Consider the following 18,678-nt stretch of genomic DNA (forward strand, 5'->3'; position numbering starts at 1 on the left):
GTTGTTGGTTGTAATCACTAAATTAATCAACTGTGTATATGATAACAAATATTTCCAACTTAAAAGAAAAACAAAATAAAAAATAAGACAAAATTTTAAAAAAAGAAAATAACTGTCTTCAGTTTATCAGGTATATTACTTTGTGGGATATTTACATGTGTCTTGTTTTGTGTTTTTCAATCCCAAGCAAAATGTCTTCTCAGTCTGAAAAGGATCTCTCCTGTCCCGTCTGCCACGACATCTACAGAGATCCTGTCATCCTGTCCTGCAGCCACAGCTTCTGTAATAACTGTCTGCAGCTGTGGTGAACAGAAAGAGAAATAAAAACCTGCCCAATTTGTAAGAAGATTCCTTCACCGATTGACCCGCCCTGTAACTTGGTGTTAAAAAACCTGTGTGATGCCTTCATAATTAAGAAAGCTCAAAAAGCTTCTTCAGAGTCTGAGGCTCTCTGCAGTCTGCACTCTGAGAAACTCAAACTCTTCTGTTTGGATCATCAGCAGCCAGTGTGTGTTGTCTGTCGAGATTCAATAGCACACAAAAACCACAGATTCAGACCTATTGACAAAGCTGCACACGGTCACAGAGAAGAGCTGAAGGAATTGCTGGTGCCCTTAAAGGAGTTAAAGATGATCACCGAAAACTCTAAAAGAGAGTTTGACCAAATAGCAGAAACCATTAAGGTCCAGGCCCAGCAGACAGAAGAGCAAATTCATGAGGAGTTTAAAAAGCTTCGTCAATTTCTACAAAAGGAAGAAAATGCCAGGATCACTGCTCTGAGGACAGAAGAGAAACAGAAGAGTCAGATGATGAAGGAGAAGACTGAGGATCTGAACAGAAAAATGGAAACTCTTTCAGAAACAATCAGAGCCACAGAGGAGGAACTGAGAGCTGAAGATGTCTCATTCCTCCAGAACTACAAGGTTTCAGTGCTCAGAGTCAAGCAGCGCTCCCTGTTGGATGATCTAGAGCTGGACTCAGGAGCTCTGATGGATGTGGCCAAACACCTGGGCAACCTGACCTACAACATCTGGAACAAGATGAAGGAGATGGTCTCCTACACTCCTGTGATTCTGGATCCAAACACAGCTGAATCACACCTAATCCTGTCTGAAGATCTGACCAGTGTGAGTCTTGGAGAGAGACAGAACGATCCTGAAAGATTTGACTATTATAAAGTTGTTGTGGGCTCTGAGGGCTTTGACTCAGGGATTCACATTTGGGATGTTGAGGTTGGAGAAGAGGGATTTTGGGGCTTTGGTGTGGTGAATGAGTCAATTTCACTGAGAAGCTGTTACCTTATGTTGGTACTGCGAAGGAAATGGTGAATATATTACCGGTGATCTTGAAAGTGGACGAGCATATAACTCCTCCATCAACAGGTTTTTGGTCTCATTTTGAAACCAGTAAAAAGTCTTAGCATAAATAGTTCCAAGATACTAAGAAAGAGCAAATGCTTTCACAGATTTTTCACTTATTCATTGTTTGTCCTATTATAAGATCTGATTTCTAAATGATTCTTTTTTTTTCTAGCTACTAGGAAATAAATTTGGAGTTTGAGAAAAACTATCATGGTTTTTTGTCCTAAAGTTAAAATGTGATCTGATATAAACAATTGATCAATTCTGAGCTGCAGTTTTGTATTTGAAGTTCTTGTTTCTTTTACAACACGAAGATAAAGTCACAGAAATATTCAGCTACAGTATTTGCTGCTGAGATTTTAACAATATAATATAAAATATGCCAAACAAACACACATACACAACTTTATCTGGGAATAAGAAAAAAAACCCCAAAAAACCCAGACATGAATATAAGCATGAGGCGCGTCTACAAAACAGCAGGGGGCGCTCTTCAACCATTAGATGTAGCTGACTATAATAATTTAGGTGGTTCTCAAACTCTATACCTTTACTGTAAAGAATCAATCAATCAAGAATCAAAGAATCAATCACCTAACAGGCACTGGGTTTAAAGCCTCCACAATTATTTCAAAAAAGTGATTGTGCCAAACTGGAAAATTGAAAACAATAAAATGTCAGCTTTACTGAACTGCTAAACTGTCTTTAATAATCTGTTGTGTGTAAAGACTTTTATTTTAGCCTCTTCAGCTCAACTTCAGCTTATTGTTTTCCTTTCTAAGAAGACTGTCAGCTGTTCACTTGTCCTGGGCTTCGACTCAGAGATTGTTATCTTGACGTCAGAAATGATGAGGACTGAGCCCTTGGCCTGGTGACGGGGTCTTTTATAAGAAAGGGACAAACACAAACTGGATTCTGGGAAATATATTTGTTTGAAGGAACCAACGCGGCAGCCTCTTCATCACTTCCATGTAAAGTTGTTTCAGTGAAGAAGGTCCCGAGGGTGGGAGGTTAGCTGGTCTGTAACAGAGAGATGCTCTCATTCTTTGATGTGAACATTAACACACAAACCTACATGCCTTCAAGCTCAGTTTCACAGAGCAGATGTTTCCATGAACTGAAACCAAAGCATGAACCACAGAAGAAATCACCCCTCACTCAAAGAGTCACATGACTCCTTTATCATCACGTTTTTGGTTTGGTTTCAAAACCAGCAAACATTGCTTCATTCTTCTCAGGAGAAAACACAGAAATATAACATGTTCCTTCACACTGAAATACATCACTGTGTCAGGTATACAAGAAGCATACCGGGTGGTGGAGATATGAACATATGCATATAGGCCGTGATTACGATAATTGTCTGATATTTTCTGTCTTTCATATTTAGTGCTGAAATCTGATTTTTAAAAAAGGATGGGACTAATTACAGTATGTGCAATTTTAAGGTTTAACTAAACAAATTTTAATTAAACAAATCATGTCCTTATATAGCAGGCTGTTGTTTAAAAAGTGCCTGAAGATACAATTTATTTATACTGTATATACTATGTCTGTGAAGGTTCTCAGTCATCCAGGTGTATATATTATGTTGTCTGTCATGTGCAAACACACCGCTTTCGCTTGAGTTAGGGGACTTTTTATGCTTGCATGAATCATTTAAGATTTGGCACAATAAGAAGCATTTTGCATATTGTGTCTTTCATCTATTTTTTATTCGAAAATGAAAAGAAAAAAAAAGAAAACTGAGGCCAGAGCAGTGAAAAATTGCTAATTCACCACATTACGGAAAACTCTTAACATGAGATAGCTGCACAATAAAAGCATTAAAAAAAATCACAGTAATTGGCTTTTGTTACTTAGCTTAACAAAGAAGAAAGTACATTATCAGATATATTCAATAACAACTGATTTTAACAAAACACCTAAATTGAGCTGCAGTGTTTTTTTTAACTGGTTTATAACACAATACATAGTCTAATGTTAGCTCTAACCAAGTGAGTTTAAACAACAAGAAAAAAAAAAATCTTATTCATTTTTTATTGGACTTTAGATCCCTGGTTAAGTCTCAGAATGAGACACAAATCACTTTGTTGTTGCATCAGGAGGGGCATCCTGTGCCAGGCTAAACATGTGGAGCTGCTCACTGTAGCGACCGCTTTTTAAATAAACAATCAGCCAAAAGATGTTTTCATGCTGTGCGCATTGAACAAAGTACAAAAACAATACAATTATTATAAAAAGAAGCCTTAAATCAAAACTGTACAATAGGGAAGCATTAAAATGAAAATGAAAAAGAGAGACTAACACTTTAACTCATCCAAACACAACATATTTACCAGCTTATTTCATTCTTGTACAGATTCATTTACAGAGGAACAGCAGGCACCATGAAACGCAAATTAAACATCAGGAGAAAAGTGTAACAAGCACAAGCAAAAATTTGTTTTGACTAAACAATTCATCCACATTTGAGTAAACTTTAAAACAATGCAAAAATCCCATCCTGCTGATATTAAGCTGCACAGAAAACAAAAGCTGTATAATTAACATAATTTTATCCATCTGTGGGGTTTAGATCATAAATGCACCAAAGAAATTTTCATAACTATTATTTTGCATAATCTTTGAGGTGCTGCTTACAGTCACAAAAATTCTGTTGTTATCTTCATAAAGATGAAAAACTCCACCCAGAAAACTGTTTGATCTGCTTTCTTTGCTCGCTGAGGAGCGTTTTTTTGATCGCATGAGTGTTATGTTACCAGGATACCTGTCAGTGGAAAGTGTAACAGAGTGCCAAAACTCACCACTGTCTATGAAGGAAACTTTGGAGTAAACATAGTAATATCCCTCCTTCTGAATAGTAAGCCGTCCATCTTTGTAGATCATTCCATGTAGAAGTGGGTCAGTTTCCATATTCCAATGCATCACTGTCTTTTCATGAACTGTAGTTGATCCAGCTGTAGAGATTAAGAAAAAGATTTAACAAACAAAAAAACAAACAAATAGACAGTTGCTGCAATGTAAAGTTGTTTTCAGTCAATGTTGTTTGCAACATTGCTTGACTGGCTTTGGTCTCAAATTAATTTACACCATATGTACCAGTAAAAGTCCTGTTTGATAAACTGTTTCTTTGGTATAAAAATTAAAAATTGTTTTATTGGAAGAAATTCTGTGCAATTGATATTAGAGATAGAAGAAATATGTGTTACTATAATGTTTAAGCATATAATCTAAGCACGAATGTCACTTTTACTTAAATGCATATGTCTAACTTCATTTGTATGAGTACATAGGGCTGCATATTAGCCTGAAAATAGTGTTTTCTTCATCAGTTTTTTCCACTGAATTTATTTCTTATTTTCTGATTTCCTGTCGGCTGCTCAGCTTATTCTGGCTGGTGTAATCAGTGATGAAAGTGGATAAAAACGTTTTGAATTTACAGCATTAAACATGATCTCACCTGTCAGATGTGCAGCCACTTTTGAAGGTGGAACACAGATGGATCTATCTTGTTCTGTGATGGGAACAGAAATTAAAATAATTTCTTTTCCACAGCATTGGAGTTTTAACCAGGGCAGAGCCTTTCAGCGTGCATTCTGCACGCTCTTATCATGCTTGGGCAGGCAGCTGTTATTCTGAAAACTATACCCAGTAGGTCAGTGCTGCCTATCTGTGATCAGGACAAAGGATCCACTTCTAAAGGTTAATATTAAATATAATCAAAGAGCTTGTTGTTTACCTGATGTGATGTTCGAAACGGCCTGGAATAGGAAAAAAATATTTTTAAAAGATAATATCTGTCAGACCAACAGGAAGGATAGTTTTCACCCATACGAGAATCAAATATAAAACAGTGCAAGTGTTTCATATTACTGTAGAATTTAATCAGCTGATGTGTTAAAACCTGCAACTGATTATTTTCATTAGTCGTCAGAGGGAATTTGAATAAAATTAAATTGCTTTTAAAAAATATGCCAAATACCTACAAAAGTGTTGCATATTACTTGTGTGCTACTGCAGTATCTAATGTAATCAGCTGGCACATTAAAACCTGTTTATTGTCATTAATGATTACTTTAAACTATTTTAGGTATTTGTTACGTCAGTTTTTATATGAAGAAACAACCTTATGCAACTTTAAGATAAAAGAATTAAAAACTGATGTGATACTCACAGATTTATGATGGTAGAGGTGGTAAATGAAAAAAGCCTCTGCAGCAATGCCGTACATAACTACAGTCAGCACCACCCATAGCAGCATTTGTGACATTTTGCTGCCCTTTTGCTGCTCATCTGGATTCTGGGGCACCGAGGAGTATGCTACATCCAGATCACCACCAGTGTCCCCCATTCCTGCAATGAAAATAGATAGAGATGCGCTATGTGATAGAGAAGTCCCCCAATTAACAGAAACAAGGACTGTGGTTGAATCAAGAGAAATCTCACTAGAGAAATACCGAGAGGGGAACACCTGTAGAGATGTATAGACACACTGCAAAACAGCTCACTTCCTCTTAGCTTCAGACACTCTCTGCTACATGCAGGGTCGCAACTTAACCCGTTAGAGAGATAAGACGGCCAGGTTTCAGCAACCAGGCATCTTTTCCAAACTGTAAACCCAAACGCTCAAAATACTTAAATAAATGAAGTAATGTAAACTTCATTTTTTGAAAATAATGCTACTAATCCAAATAGCTGAAGTTCATCTAACATTTCCTTCCATTTGAGTAGTTCAACTTATTACTTTTTGACAACTTCAACTATTTTGGATAATAAGTACCCGCTACTTAAAAAAAAAATGTAATTTAGTTTTACTAATTTATTTACATTTTATGGCAGACATATTTGTAAGGTTTTGATTCCTGGGGTCAATTTGAACCCAAACATAAAAGATGTTAGTCCTTAGTCTGATATAACAGCTGGATTGATTTAGATTCTGAGATAAGACAATAGAGTAAAAGTATAATGTCTTTTATCAGTTTCTCACAGTTTCTTGTACTAACATTATGTACAAAGTTTAACAATTTTTTTTTTTTTTTAGTCTTTTTGCTTTTATTTATTTTTTAAAACTCACAGTATCCCTTACATATGTACGGGGGAGCAAATATCATTCTATGGAGAAAAGTCATAACTATCACTCTATCATTGTTCAATTAAACTTCAACTAAGTAGTTTTGCTGTATTGCACTCTTTTTTCCCAATGTTGGTCTATTCTGAGCTCCAACCTTCAAAGGGGTTCAAACAAACCATGTCCAACATGTTCTGCACTGAACTTGACAACTGTGTTATTCAACTGATGACTTTTTTCAAATAGAAGGCTCCCTATACATGTAATACAGGTAATACAAGTAATAGAGCAAAGGTTTTGGCTGAAATTTAAAACTTTCACAATAGAAAGAGATTACATGAACCTCAAACTGACATTTGTTTGTTCTCAAAACAACTAGAAAAATACAGAATTGTAAGTAAAATAATACATATCTTTCAAACATAACTTTTACACACCAAAAGTTTCTGGGTGATGCTTAAAGACATAAAAGTATTATTATGATTTGCAGAATCTTCTGGGTCACAACTACTATAAACAATGTTTCTGATGAAGATGATTATGATAAATTGGAGAGATGATTTGTCATAAAATCATCCTGTGAATTAGTGGATTAGTTGGTGATCACTCTCTCTCATTCATTCAGGGCGAATCTGTTGAGCCAGATCTGAGACGATGCAGCGGCCCTGGTTCCATGATAACGACCCAGTTCATTACCAGCCTGTGAAAGTGATTCGAAGTGACTTTGTGGAGGTCTCCCAAAAACTGCTGATGAATTTCTTGGTAATGTTTGGTGTGATGTACGCACTACATCTACTACTACACTTATTACCAAGGGACTGAATAATACTGTGTTCATTCAGGGTACAGAAGTCTGAAAGCTGGTAAACTGTCCCTAAACTTAGAAACTCTGTATCAGAACACAGCATCTTGTTTTGTTTTGGTTTTTTTTGTTTTTATTTCAGTTTTTTGTTGCAATAACTGGACTACAAGAAATGTCTGTCATTGTTTTAAATATAAATGTTAACCATGCAGTTAAACTAACAGGACCAGGACAGAGGTATATGTGAATTTTAGAATTTTAGACTTTCAGGGGTTTACAGGGGTTTATACTTAAAGGTGGAATTCAATGAATAAATCTAAGCATCATCAGTTTAACTTCAAATTAATCTCTTCTACGCGTGATGTAACTTCACTCTGACCATGAGCACCAAGGCCACTGTGCACGAGTCACACACTGTTCTTTACTTTAAATCCATCACAGTACAGCAAACTAACCTGTTTATCAAATCCCACTGAGCGGTCCTTACCTTTACATCTAAGCTCTCTTCTTCCTCTCCTGTCACATCTTTCTTATCTTTCTCCATCTCTGAGCGCTCTCCTGCTATTAAAACACTAAGTAAAGTACAGATACCTGAAAATCCTTAAATACATTAGCAAAGTATTTGTACTCTGTTACTTTCCACCTCTGGTGTGCACTGAGTGCATTTTAACTTACTTTGTTCCTTTGTTCTCATAGAAAAATAAATAGTCTTTGCAGTTTGTAATAAAACATCTTTCAAGTTTCCAGAATAAAGTCGTAACACCCATGACAAACATGACTCCTGCACTCTGTGCTTGTTGAGCAGCTGCAGATGATGCTGCAGCTCTTCTAGTTGCAGTGTTTATCTCTCAAACCACAATAAACACATAGAATAGGTGTTTTTGTTTGTTTGTTTGTTTGTGTTTTTCTTTTGCAGTACAACAGTAGCACTTTCTCACATGATTCTTATTAACTGATAGTTTTCTGGTTACGTGTCCATGTTCATGCTTCTTTGTTTCGGAGGTTCATCAACCTATTTAAAGTCCTACTGCTTCTGCAAGTCTTTTAATGCTGTGTGAATAGCTGTATCAAGATTTAGTCTTACTCACAGTTTTGTTTTTAAAAGAAAGAAATTTGCTGCCTATTCTTACAAAAGAACTGACACCTACATACAGTAGAGATGAAAAACCACCAAGCGGGCTGTTTGAGCTGCCTGCCTTCATTGGGAAGTAATTTCTCATTTAGTTAAAGCTAAATACTTGGCAGTAGAAAACATAACATAGTAGTGAAAAAAAATTGCTAATAAAGAACATTTGGAATAAACAAAGTAATATCTCTCCTTCTCAATAATTCAGATATATTTATTGCTTATAATTTAAAATGAAGGCTTTTCCATACCTATACACTAATATTTGATATCAAGACCAGTAAAAACCACATATAGTAAACTACAAAAACTTTCAAAATCTTCCTAGGTGTAAAAATGTACATAGTTTATTTTATTATAAGAAATTCTCTGTTATAACCATTAGAGACAAAATAAACATGTAATACTGTGGTATCTAATAAAAGATTTAATCTAAGCAAGATTGTGACTTTTACTTACAGTTTTTCTCAGTCGCTTTGGTGCGTTTCTCAGATCAGAATTGAAATTCTCATAACTATTAGTTCAACCTCCACAACACTCAGTCATTTGTGCACATCATAGTAGCAATTTGTCCCCTCTCTGAACAAACTGCAAATGATCTTGGACATGAATCAGTTGCTTCCATACATTTCCCTGCTGCTTCCTGACATTTCCATTTGCTTATGTCATGTCAGTCAAAAGTAATCATACCTATGGATGCTGAATAGTCGTTCCCAATAAAACTAATAGTCATACATCCATTGCTTGAGTCATCACACACAAAATTGTTGAACTAGTTATCACATGCCAAATATTGGCCATCTGTCAAGCAAATCCTATACCTTTCTGTATCATTTTTCCTGGAAATGGCTCCGAAATTGAACAATTGATCTCAGGTGAATTACAGCTGTCACTCATGAGGAGGCGTGTGAAAGTTCAGTTGTAACCAATGACAAACAACTTGTTCACTGTCAATTATGGATGAATCCTGTGAATCCCCAATTGGCAAGCATATATAAACTGCGCAGGAGCTAGTGTGTACCATTTCTACACTTCTGTGACACAAAATGGAAGGTCAGCACCGTGGAAGAGGGGTGAGGATGCGGGGAGGAAGGGGAAGGGGAAGAGGGAGAAGAGGCAGATATAGGCGGATTCCTAATGAAATAAGGGCTACAATTGTGGACCATGTTGTCAATCACGGCCTCACCATGGAGGAGGCTGGTCGAAGGGTGCAACCCAATATTGGAAGAACTACTGTCAGTTCAATCATTCAAACATTCCGTAGGGAAAACAGGTATGCAAACAGTAATTCACTGTACTGTACTGTGCCATCTCAGACACATCACATGTTACTGTACTGTATTTGCAAATTCACAAAAAGTCCACTCTGCACCACATAGGATTGTCAGACAACCTCGCGGAGGCGGAAGAGGGCCCCTTTTTACCCCACAGCAAGAAGAAGCCATTTGTGCAATGGTCATTGCAAACAATGCAATAAAGCTGAGAGAAATACAAAGCGCTGTCATAGAGAACTACACGGTATTTGGCAATATTGAATCTGTTTCAATTTCAACAATTGACAGAGTACTCAAGAAGAATGAAATCCACATGAAGCAATTGTATAAAGTGCCATTTGAACGAAACAGTGACAGGGTGAAGGAGATCCGTCACCAGTATGTGCAGGTAAAGCTGGTCTTCTATGTTCTGCACTGCAAACTGTTTTACAGTACTTCGTAGTTTCATGCAGTACACTTGCAATTCCACAGCACATACTCTACAATGTGTTTTACCAAATGCATGCATTACTGTTTGTTACTGTACACAGGCATATTGTGACATTGCATTTCTGTCTCTCTCTAAAGCGTGTACTGGAGCTGGAAGCCAGGGAAACACTGCACACATTCATATATGTTGATGAGGCAGGTTTCAATCTGGCCAAAGGCAGAAGGCGTGGAAGGAATCACATTGGACAGAGGGCAACCACTGAAGTCCCTGGTCAGCGCGGAGGGAATATTACCATGTGTGCAGCCATCTCAGACAACGGCGTCCTCACCCATATCCCCCTTCTTGGTCCATACAATACCCAACATCTCCTGACATTTTTAGACACTCTTTACAGGGACCTAGTCCCTGAGAATGAGAGAGGTGGAGGCCAACTCAGCAAGTATGTTGTTGTCTGGGATAATGTCCGTTTTCACCACTCCCATCAGGTCAGAGAGTGGTTTGCAGCACATGACAGAATTCTGGTTGAGTGAGTGGCTCTGGTCGCTCATAGAGGGTGTTCTCCTCGTGGCTGCGTGCAGCGGGGCTGGGGGATGGTCTGTACTGGCGGACGTAGGTTACTGGCCTGGTAGTCTGGCTGCCCCTGAGTGGATCCGGGGCAGGCGGGGGGCTTGGGGTTCGGGGGTGCTTCGTCTCCGTGATGGGGCTCTGGCTGGGCCTTGGGGGCTTCGGTGCTCGTCGGTGTGTCGCCGAGGTTGTGGGCCGGTGGGTGCACGGGGGCTCAGCCCTGGCGCAGGGGGCCTCTGGTGCATCGACCTAACTGGGGGACTCTTCAACTGGCAGGGAGGTTGTTCCATCCTTGCAGAAGTCCACTCTGCAGGTGGGGGAGAGACACAGGAGAGGTGGAGAATAAACCTAACCTGGGTGTCTGTTGTCTTGTGTAGTCTGGAGATGATTGAATGTTGGGGTGGGTATAGTTTCCTCTGCGGTGGGGTGGGGTGGGCTTCCCCAGGTCCTGTAGGGCTTAGCGGTGCTGCTGCCGTGGGCCCCGATCGGGATGGGCCTGGGCTCCCTTGCCTTGGTGGGTACTAGAGGATGGGGGTGCCTACTGGGGTCAGCCGGGGAGCTGGCCCTAAGGAGGGGCATCTCGCCCCTCCCTTCTTTTCCTCCCCATCCCCGGCTGCCTCCCTCTTCCCGCTCCACCACACCCACCCACACAGGTAGGGCCTTGGGGTGCGGGTGTGTCACCAGGGTGCAGGGGAGGCATCCCCCCCCCCTCTGTCCCCTTCTGGCCACCTGTGCCTCAATTTTATTTCACAACTTAGACATCCACATTATTCACACTCTCATAACACACACACATATATATATATATATATATATATATATATATATATATATATATCTAGGGCCTTGAGGGTGATCACGTTAACGGCGTCCAGAGGACGGTCTGTGTATTCAACCCTACCTCTGGCGCCGGTGCCCACCTCTCAATTTTAAATCCATGTAGACATTGAGGGTTCTCGGGAGGGGCCGTGCTAACACCTGCTGCTCTCTGGCAGCAGCACCATGCCCTCCCTTGTTTTAAATGCACTTTAGAACAACACGCAGCAACACTACACATGAGCGGGAGGAGGGAGGTATGGGGTCTTCACACACCCCCGTTCTCTACTAGCCATCGGGGCGGGGGCTGGGAGGAGGTGTTGGCTGTCCGATTGGCCTCCCTGCTGCTGCGGAGCCTGGGGCGGTCTGCTTGCCTCCACCCCGGGGGAAAGGGTCACATCTCTTGGGTCTGGGTGCCGTTTCCCCCTCTGGGGGCGAGGGTACCTGGACCCAGGGCATAGAGTATGTTTGGGGAGTATGATTGTGTGTACATGTCTATGTATGTCTATCCCTACGTTGGGTGAGTGCTGAGTGTTTGTAAATGTGTGCATGAGGGTGGGAAAGCATGTTTATGTCTGTGTGTGCCTGTTTGTCTGTGTCTATATGTCAGGTCGGGTCTTAGACTCCACCTCCCTGGGTACTCCCAGGCCCTCCAAGTGTGGAGGCCTATCTCCCCTCACCACACTCCCTGCTGGTAACTGATGCCCTCAGGGGTTGGTGCATTGGTGGTTCTTGGTGTCCGGGGCTGGGCGCTCATGTATGCACCGGCTCACTCCCGGTGGCTACTTGGCGGGGCCCGATGCCTGTCGCTCGGTCAGGCCTCTTCCGGGGCAAAGGGGGCCCTCGGGCCTCCGGCCTCGGGGCCTGCAACTCGGTTCACTCTGGCACAGCTGGCTGCCGGCAGAGCCGGCGGGCACGCCGGTGCAGCCCCCTCTGGCTTCTGCTCCGTGGCTACTGGGTGACCCCCTCGTCTGGGGATCTCCTCAGCCCTTCCCAGGAAGGTGGCACGGATGCCCCTCCGGTGGTACTCCTTGGGCTCTCGCACTCTGGGTCCTCTGGATGTCTGGAGCCTGGATCTCCTCCATGCCTGCTTCATGCCCTGGGGGACGGGGCTATGGGCCTCCACACCCTCTAGCAGACCGGTACATGGGAAAACCTTTTGTATACAAGCGCGTTGATCCACACAGGTGTGCACACGGGTGTTCACTGTTCGTAGACATAAACTACACCTTTCTTAGCTGCTACTTCAAAGCACATTGTGCGCTGTCTGTCCTGCGTGCTGCACAACAACTTTCAATATTTAGTATTTACTGCTGTTCACACTCAGCTAGATTAACGTGATGGTGTTGTGTTTAGTATGTTGCTTTGTTTTTGTTTGGTTTTTTTTGCTTGTCTTCTCTTCTTTTTCTCTCAACAGGTGATCCAGGAGATTTTTTTTTTTTTTTTCTTTCTCTTTGTCTTTGTAAGTGCCCTTTCTCACCGTCCCTTTTCCCTTCTGTTTTTCTTTTCCTTCCTCTCTTTCTTTCTCCCTTTCCTATCCCCCAGTCATGTCTGTCCCATCTGTAACAACTGAAAATAAAATAAATAATAACAACAAAGTTTGATCAAATGGACCAATACGGCAATGCCATGATGATCCATTTGGCAAAATAAATCCATTTGGTATCCTTGTTGGTCTTCAGACAACAATTCTGACGGCTTAAGAACCAAATGGGACAGACAAAAAAAAAAAAAGAAAAAGAAAAAAAAAAAAAAAAAAAAAAGAATTCTGGTTGAATATCTCCCTCCATATTCCCCATTCCTTAATCCAATAGAGGAGTTTTTCTCTGCCTGGAGGTGGAAAGTTTATGACCGGCATCCACATGAGCAAATGGCCCTGCTAGCAGCCATGGATGCAGCATGTGACGACATCACAGCAGGGTCCTGCAGAGGATGGATTCGCCACTCCAGGAGATACTTTCCTCGCTGCATTGCGAGGGATAACATCTGTTGTGATGTAGATGAAAATATGTGGCCAGACAGACAGGAACGTCTGGATGTGCCAGAATGATTTACTGTACTGTTACATGTGCTGTTTATTGTTCACATTAGTGCACAGCTCTACCAAATGGGTGATTTTATGTTTACATGTATTCTACAGTGAACAAGTGACTGTAGCATATTTTTCTTTTGCACAATTCTGTAGGATTACAAACACTTCTACACAATGGAAATGTGAAACGTACGTATTCAGTGTCTCAGTTACTCCCAAGACTCCCATAACATCTACAGTGACTTCACTGCACATTTCAGATGGCTGTACAGGTAGGCCATAGTGCTGTCGTCAGCATTTTCAGGTGTCACCAATTGTTTTTGCAATGGGAAACACTGAAATTATAAACTGTCATAGTGGAAACATGACAATGCCATTTGACTATCTTGTTCATACAGATGGTGTCAAGACTTTTCATTTTGATGGCACTGGCAGTTTCATTGACATGGATACTTGCTTTTGCGGTATGGATAATCAATTCTGTGCATGTGACGTGCTTTTGCAGGATATCCACTAGGTTTTGCAGTTTGCACTAATTGTTTTGGGAAATGCACTAACTGCTGTGCAAATGTTAATGGTGTTCTGAGAAACGCACCAAAGCGACTGAGAAAAACTGTAAATAGTCTAAATACTAATTTAATGAAAATAATATTGCAAAGTAATTATTGCCAGTTTCTACATAACATTTGCATAAGTGCACAGGGCTGCACATTAACTTTAAAATCATAACTAGTGTTTTCGACACAAGTTGTGCATGTTGTGTTTATTTCTGATTTCCTGCTGAATGCTGGACTTGAAAGTTTTGATTTAAAGAAGTGTTTGACCAAAATGTTAGATAGATAGATAGATAGATAGACTTATCTGTGAATGAACATATAATGAAAAAAGTATATTTTCCTTTCAGATGTAGTTTCAGGAGTTGCTCCCGATGGTGACTCGTAGAAACAATCTTGCAATGCTCCAAAATATTTGTTTTTTAATTACAATATCATTCTGGAGCATCACCTGGAAACTCCAGAATTTTGTTGTGTTAATTTTGAACTATGTGCTGATATTTTGGTTTTTGAGGTGCAACTTGTCAAAATTGCTTGATCCAACATGAAAGCTGAGTAAAAAATAGCATTTCATTGAAATTTGTTCAAGTGCTAGACTTTTTTTTTTTTTTCATATTTCACCTACCAAAGATTTTAGACATTTTTAATGTATATTTCCCAAATTACAGTTAATGATTCGTTTTGACGGTAAGAAAAACCAGGGTTTTTATCTTTAATAGTTTTTGAGACATTTATGTTCAAACAACTTCAAACAAGGCCAATACCTTTTTTGAAATACGGTCTTGAAAATGTCTATGTCTTGAAAAACATTTGATATAGATATTAAATATAGATAGTGTAACATAAAAATTGTACGCATCCTATACGATCAAGCAGAAGGCAATGTTGATTTAAAGTTATATGACCCAGTTAATTGGCTTCACGTTGCTTACTTTAAAACAAACTCACTCTAGAAATTTAACATGTGACACATATGTCTTATATTTACTGTAAAACTTTTAAAAGGGAAACTAACAAACATATCCTGTGAATTAGAAAACAATTAAAACTTATAAGACAGTATTCTCACCTATCTGATGTGCAGTAGCTTTTGAAGGCACAGGTGGGTCTATCTTATTCTGTGATGGGAACAGAAATTAAAGTAAAATTTCTTTTGCACTGTTTCCTTACAGCAGTGGGGTTTTAACCAGGGCAGAGCCTTTGTGCATGCAGTCAGCAGCACACTCCTCTCATGCTTAAGACCTTGTTGTGTGCCTGATGTGATGTTCATTAATGTGAGCACTGAAACGGCCTGCAATGGAATAAAAACAATGTTATTTAAAAAATAATATCTGTCAGACAAAAAAAAGAAAGGAAGGAGAGTTTTCACCCATGCGAAGATGAAATATAAAATTGTCAGTGTTTCATATTGCTTATGTGCTACTGTGGTATCTAATCAGCTGGTGTGTTAAAACATGTTTATCTGCAACTGATTATTTTCATTAGTGGGGATTTAAATAAAATGAAATTTTAATAGCTTTCAAAAATATGCAAGATACCTACAAATGTGCATAAAATAGTAGAAGTATTGCATATTACTTGTGTGCTACAGCAATAACTAATCAGTTAGCGTGTTAAAACCTCTTTATTTTCATTAGTGATTACTTTGAAAAGTTTTACAATTATTTGTTAAATGTGAGAGAAATTATAATGATATGAGAAGAATTAAACCAAAGAATCCAAACATTTCCATCAGACTATGTGCAGCTGAGAAATTTTTGTTTTGAACAAGACGTCTCACTACAGAAATACGCTGAGGTGCAGGGACACCTGTAGAGCTACATGCACACATTTCAAAGCAGCTCACTTCCTCTCAACCTCAGACACTCTGTGCTACATGTAGGGTCACAACTTAACCACATATCAACACATTTTTACTCTGAATTTGAAACATAAATGTTACAAGTGAAAATTTCAAAATACATTTTTCAAATATATATATTTCAATTACATATATTGAAATATGTAATTGGACCAAAACACTTTGGTCCTTCAAATGAACAGGTACAAAAAAGAAACCAAACACATCAGACATGCCAAATAAAGGTAACCTATGTATATATATGTATATATATATATATAGATATATATATATATCTATATATATATATATAAAAAAAAAACACCCAGCACGCCCCTGCGGGCGGTTTATCCTTCAAGCTCGGGTCCTCTACCAGAGGCCTGGGAGCTTGAGGGTCCTGCGCAGTATCTTAGCTGTTCCCAGGACTGCGCTCTTCTGGACAGAGATCTCCGATGTTGTTCCCGGGATCTGCTGGAGCCACTCGCCTAGCTTGGGAGTCACCGCACCTAGTGCTCCGATTACCACGGGGACCACCGTTACCTTCACCCTCCACATCCTCTCGAGCTCTTCTCTGAGCCCTTGGTATTTCTCCAGCTTCTCGTGTTCCTTCTTCCTGATATTGCTGTCATTCGGAACCGCTACATCGATCACTACAGCCGTCTTCTTCTGTTTGTCTACCACCACTATGTCCGGTTGGTTAGCCACCACCATTTTGTCCGTCTGCATCTGGAAGTCCCACAGGATCTTAGCTCGGTCATTCTCCATCACCCTTGGGGGCATCTCCCATTTTGACCTTGGGACTTCCAGGTTATACTCGGCACAGATGTTCCTGTACACTATGCCGGCCACTTGGTTATGGCGCTCCATGTATGCCTTGCCTGCTAGCATCTTGCACCCTGCTGTTATGTGCTGGATTGTCTCAGGGGCATCTTTACACAGCCTGCACCTGGGGTCTTGCCTGGTGTGATAGACCCCAGCCTCTATGGATCTTGTACTCAGAGCTTGTTCTTGTGCTGCCATGATTAGTGCCTCTGTGCTGTCTTTCAGTCCAGCTCTGTCCAGCCACTGGTAGGATTTCTGTATATCAGCCACCTCCTCTATCTGCCGGTGGTACATACCGTGCAGGGGCCTGTCCTTCCATGATGGTTCCTCGCCTTCCTCCTCTTTCTTGGGTTTCTGCTGCCTGAGGTATTCACTGAGCACACTGTCAGTTGGGGCCATCTTCGTGATGTATTCGTGGATGTTTCTTGTCTCATCCTGGACTGTGGTGCTGACACTCACCAGTCCCCGGCCCCCTTCCTTCCGCTTAGCGTATAACCTCAGGGTGCTAGACTTGGGGTGAAACCCTCCATGCATGGTAAGGAGCTTTCTTGTCTTGATGTCAGTGGCTTCTATCTCCTCCTTTGGCCAGCCTATTACCCCAGCAGGGTACCTGATCACGGGCAGGGCGTAGGTGTTGATGGCCCGGATCTTGTTCTTACCGTTCAGCTGACTCCTCAGGACTTGCCTGACCCTCTGCAGGTACTTGGTGGTTGCAGCTTTCCTAGCGGCCTCTTCATCGTTCCCATTCGCCTGTGGGATCCCCAGGTACTTGTAACTGTCCTCTATGTCTGCAATGTTGCCTTCTGGTAGTTCAATCCCCTCAGTTCTGACTACCTTCCCTCTTTTTGTTACCATCCGACTACACTTCTCCAGCCCGAATGACATTCCAATGTCATTGCTGTATAGCCTGGTAGTGTGTATCAGTGAATCGATGTCTCGTTCACTCTTGGCATACAGCTTGATGTCATCCATGTACAGGAGGTGGCTGACAACCGCTCCGTTCCGTAGTCGGTATCCGTAGCCAGTCTTGTTAATGATCTCACTGAGGGGGTTCAGGCCTATGCAGAACAGCAGTGGGGACAGAGCATCTCCTTGGTAGATCCCGCACTTGATGGTGACTTGTGCTATGGGCTTGGAGTTGGCCTCTAGTGTTGTGTGCCACATTCCCATTGAGTTCCTGATGAAGGCTCTTAGGGTCCTGTTGATCTTGTACAATTCTAGGCATTCCAGTATCCAGCTGTGGGGCATTGAGTCATAGGCCTTCTTGTAATCAATCCAGGCTGTGCACAGGTTGGTCAGTCTGGTCTTGCAGTCTCGGCTGACTGTTCTGTCTACCAGTAGCTGGTGTTTTGCGCCTCTGGTATTCTTGCCAATCCCTTTCTGTGCCGCGCTCATGTATTGACCCATGTGCCTGTTCATCTTAGCCGATATGATGCCTGACAGGAGCTTCCATGTAGTACTGAGGCAGGTTATTGGTCGGTAGTTGGATGGGACCGGTCCCTTCTTGGGGTCCTTGGGGATCAGGACCGTCCGACCTTTGGTTAGCCATTCCGGGTGTCTCTCGTTAACTAGCAGCTGGTTCATTTGTGCTGCCAGACGCTCGTGGAGTGCAGTCAGCTTCTTCAGCCAGTAGGCGTGAACCATGTCGGGCCCTGGTGCTGTCCAACTCTTCATACTGGAGACCCTTTCTTGGATGTCTGCCACTGTGATGGTTACTGGACCCTGTTCAGGGAGGTCGCTATGGTCTGCCTTCAGATCCACTAGCCACTGAGCATTGCCGTTATGGGTTGCGTCCTTCTCCCATATGCTCTTCCAGTATTGCTCCGTCTCCAGCCTTGGTGGTGCTGTTCTCTTATTGTTCCCTTGCCACTGAGAGTACACCTTTGCTGGTTCTGTGGAGAACAGCTGGTTTATTCTCCTGCCTTCTATCTCTCTGGTGTACCTCCTCAAGCGGCTGGCCAAGGCTGTGAGTCTTTGCTTGGCAGT

The 18,678-nt window shown here is 41.2% G+C and overlaps 1 protein-coding gene across 1 annotated transcript; it reads left to right on the forward strand.

Annotated features, from left to right (window-relative positions):
- Nucleotides 1-8,952: 8,952 nt before the first annotated feature.
- LOC109202133 (uncharacterized) lies at nt 8,953-13,697 on the forward strand. The gene is made up of 3 exons (XM_025907410.1): nt 8,953-10,022; nt 10,202-10,585; nt 13,216-13,697. Exons 1-3 carry the CDS (start codon nt 9,525-9,527, stop codon nt 13,492-13,494), a joined length of 1,161 nt encoding a protein of 386 aa, XP_025763195.1. The 5' UTR covers nt 8,953-9,524; the 3' UTR covers nt 13,495-13,697.
- Nucleotides 13,698-18,678: the final 4,981 nt, after the last annotated feature.

This window comes from Oreochromis niloticus, linkage group LG5 (assembly GCF_001858045.2).
Source record: "Oreochromis niloticus isolate F11D_XX linkage group LG5, O_niloticus_UMD_NMBU, whole genome shotgun sequence".
NCBI lineage: Eukaryota > Metazoa > Chordata > Actinopteri > Cichliformes > Cichlidae > Oreochromis > Oreochromis niloticus.

Coding starts and splice junctions, on each gene's coding strand:
- LOC109202133 (XM_025907410.1), top strand. CDS start 9,525: ATGTTGTCAATCACGGCCTCACCATGGAGGAGGCTGGTCGAAGGGTGC. Junction 10,023..10,201: donor TCCGTCACCAGTATGTGCAG/GTAAAGCTGGTC, acceptor CTCTCTCTAAAG/CGTGTACTGGAGCTGGAAGC. Junction 10,586..13,215: donor CAGCACATGACAGAATTCTG/GTTGAGTGAGTG, acceptor AAAAGAATTCTG/GTTGAATATCTCCCTCCATA.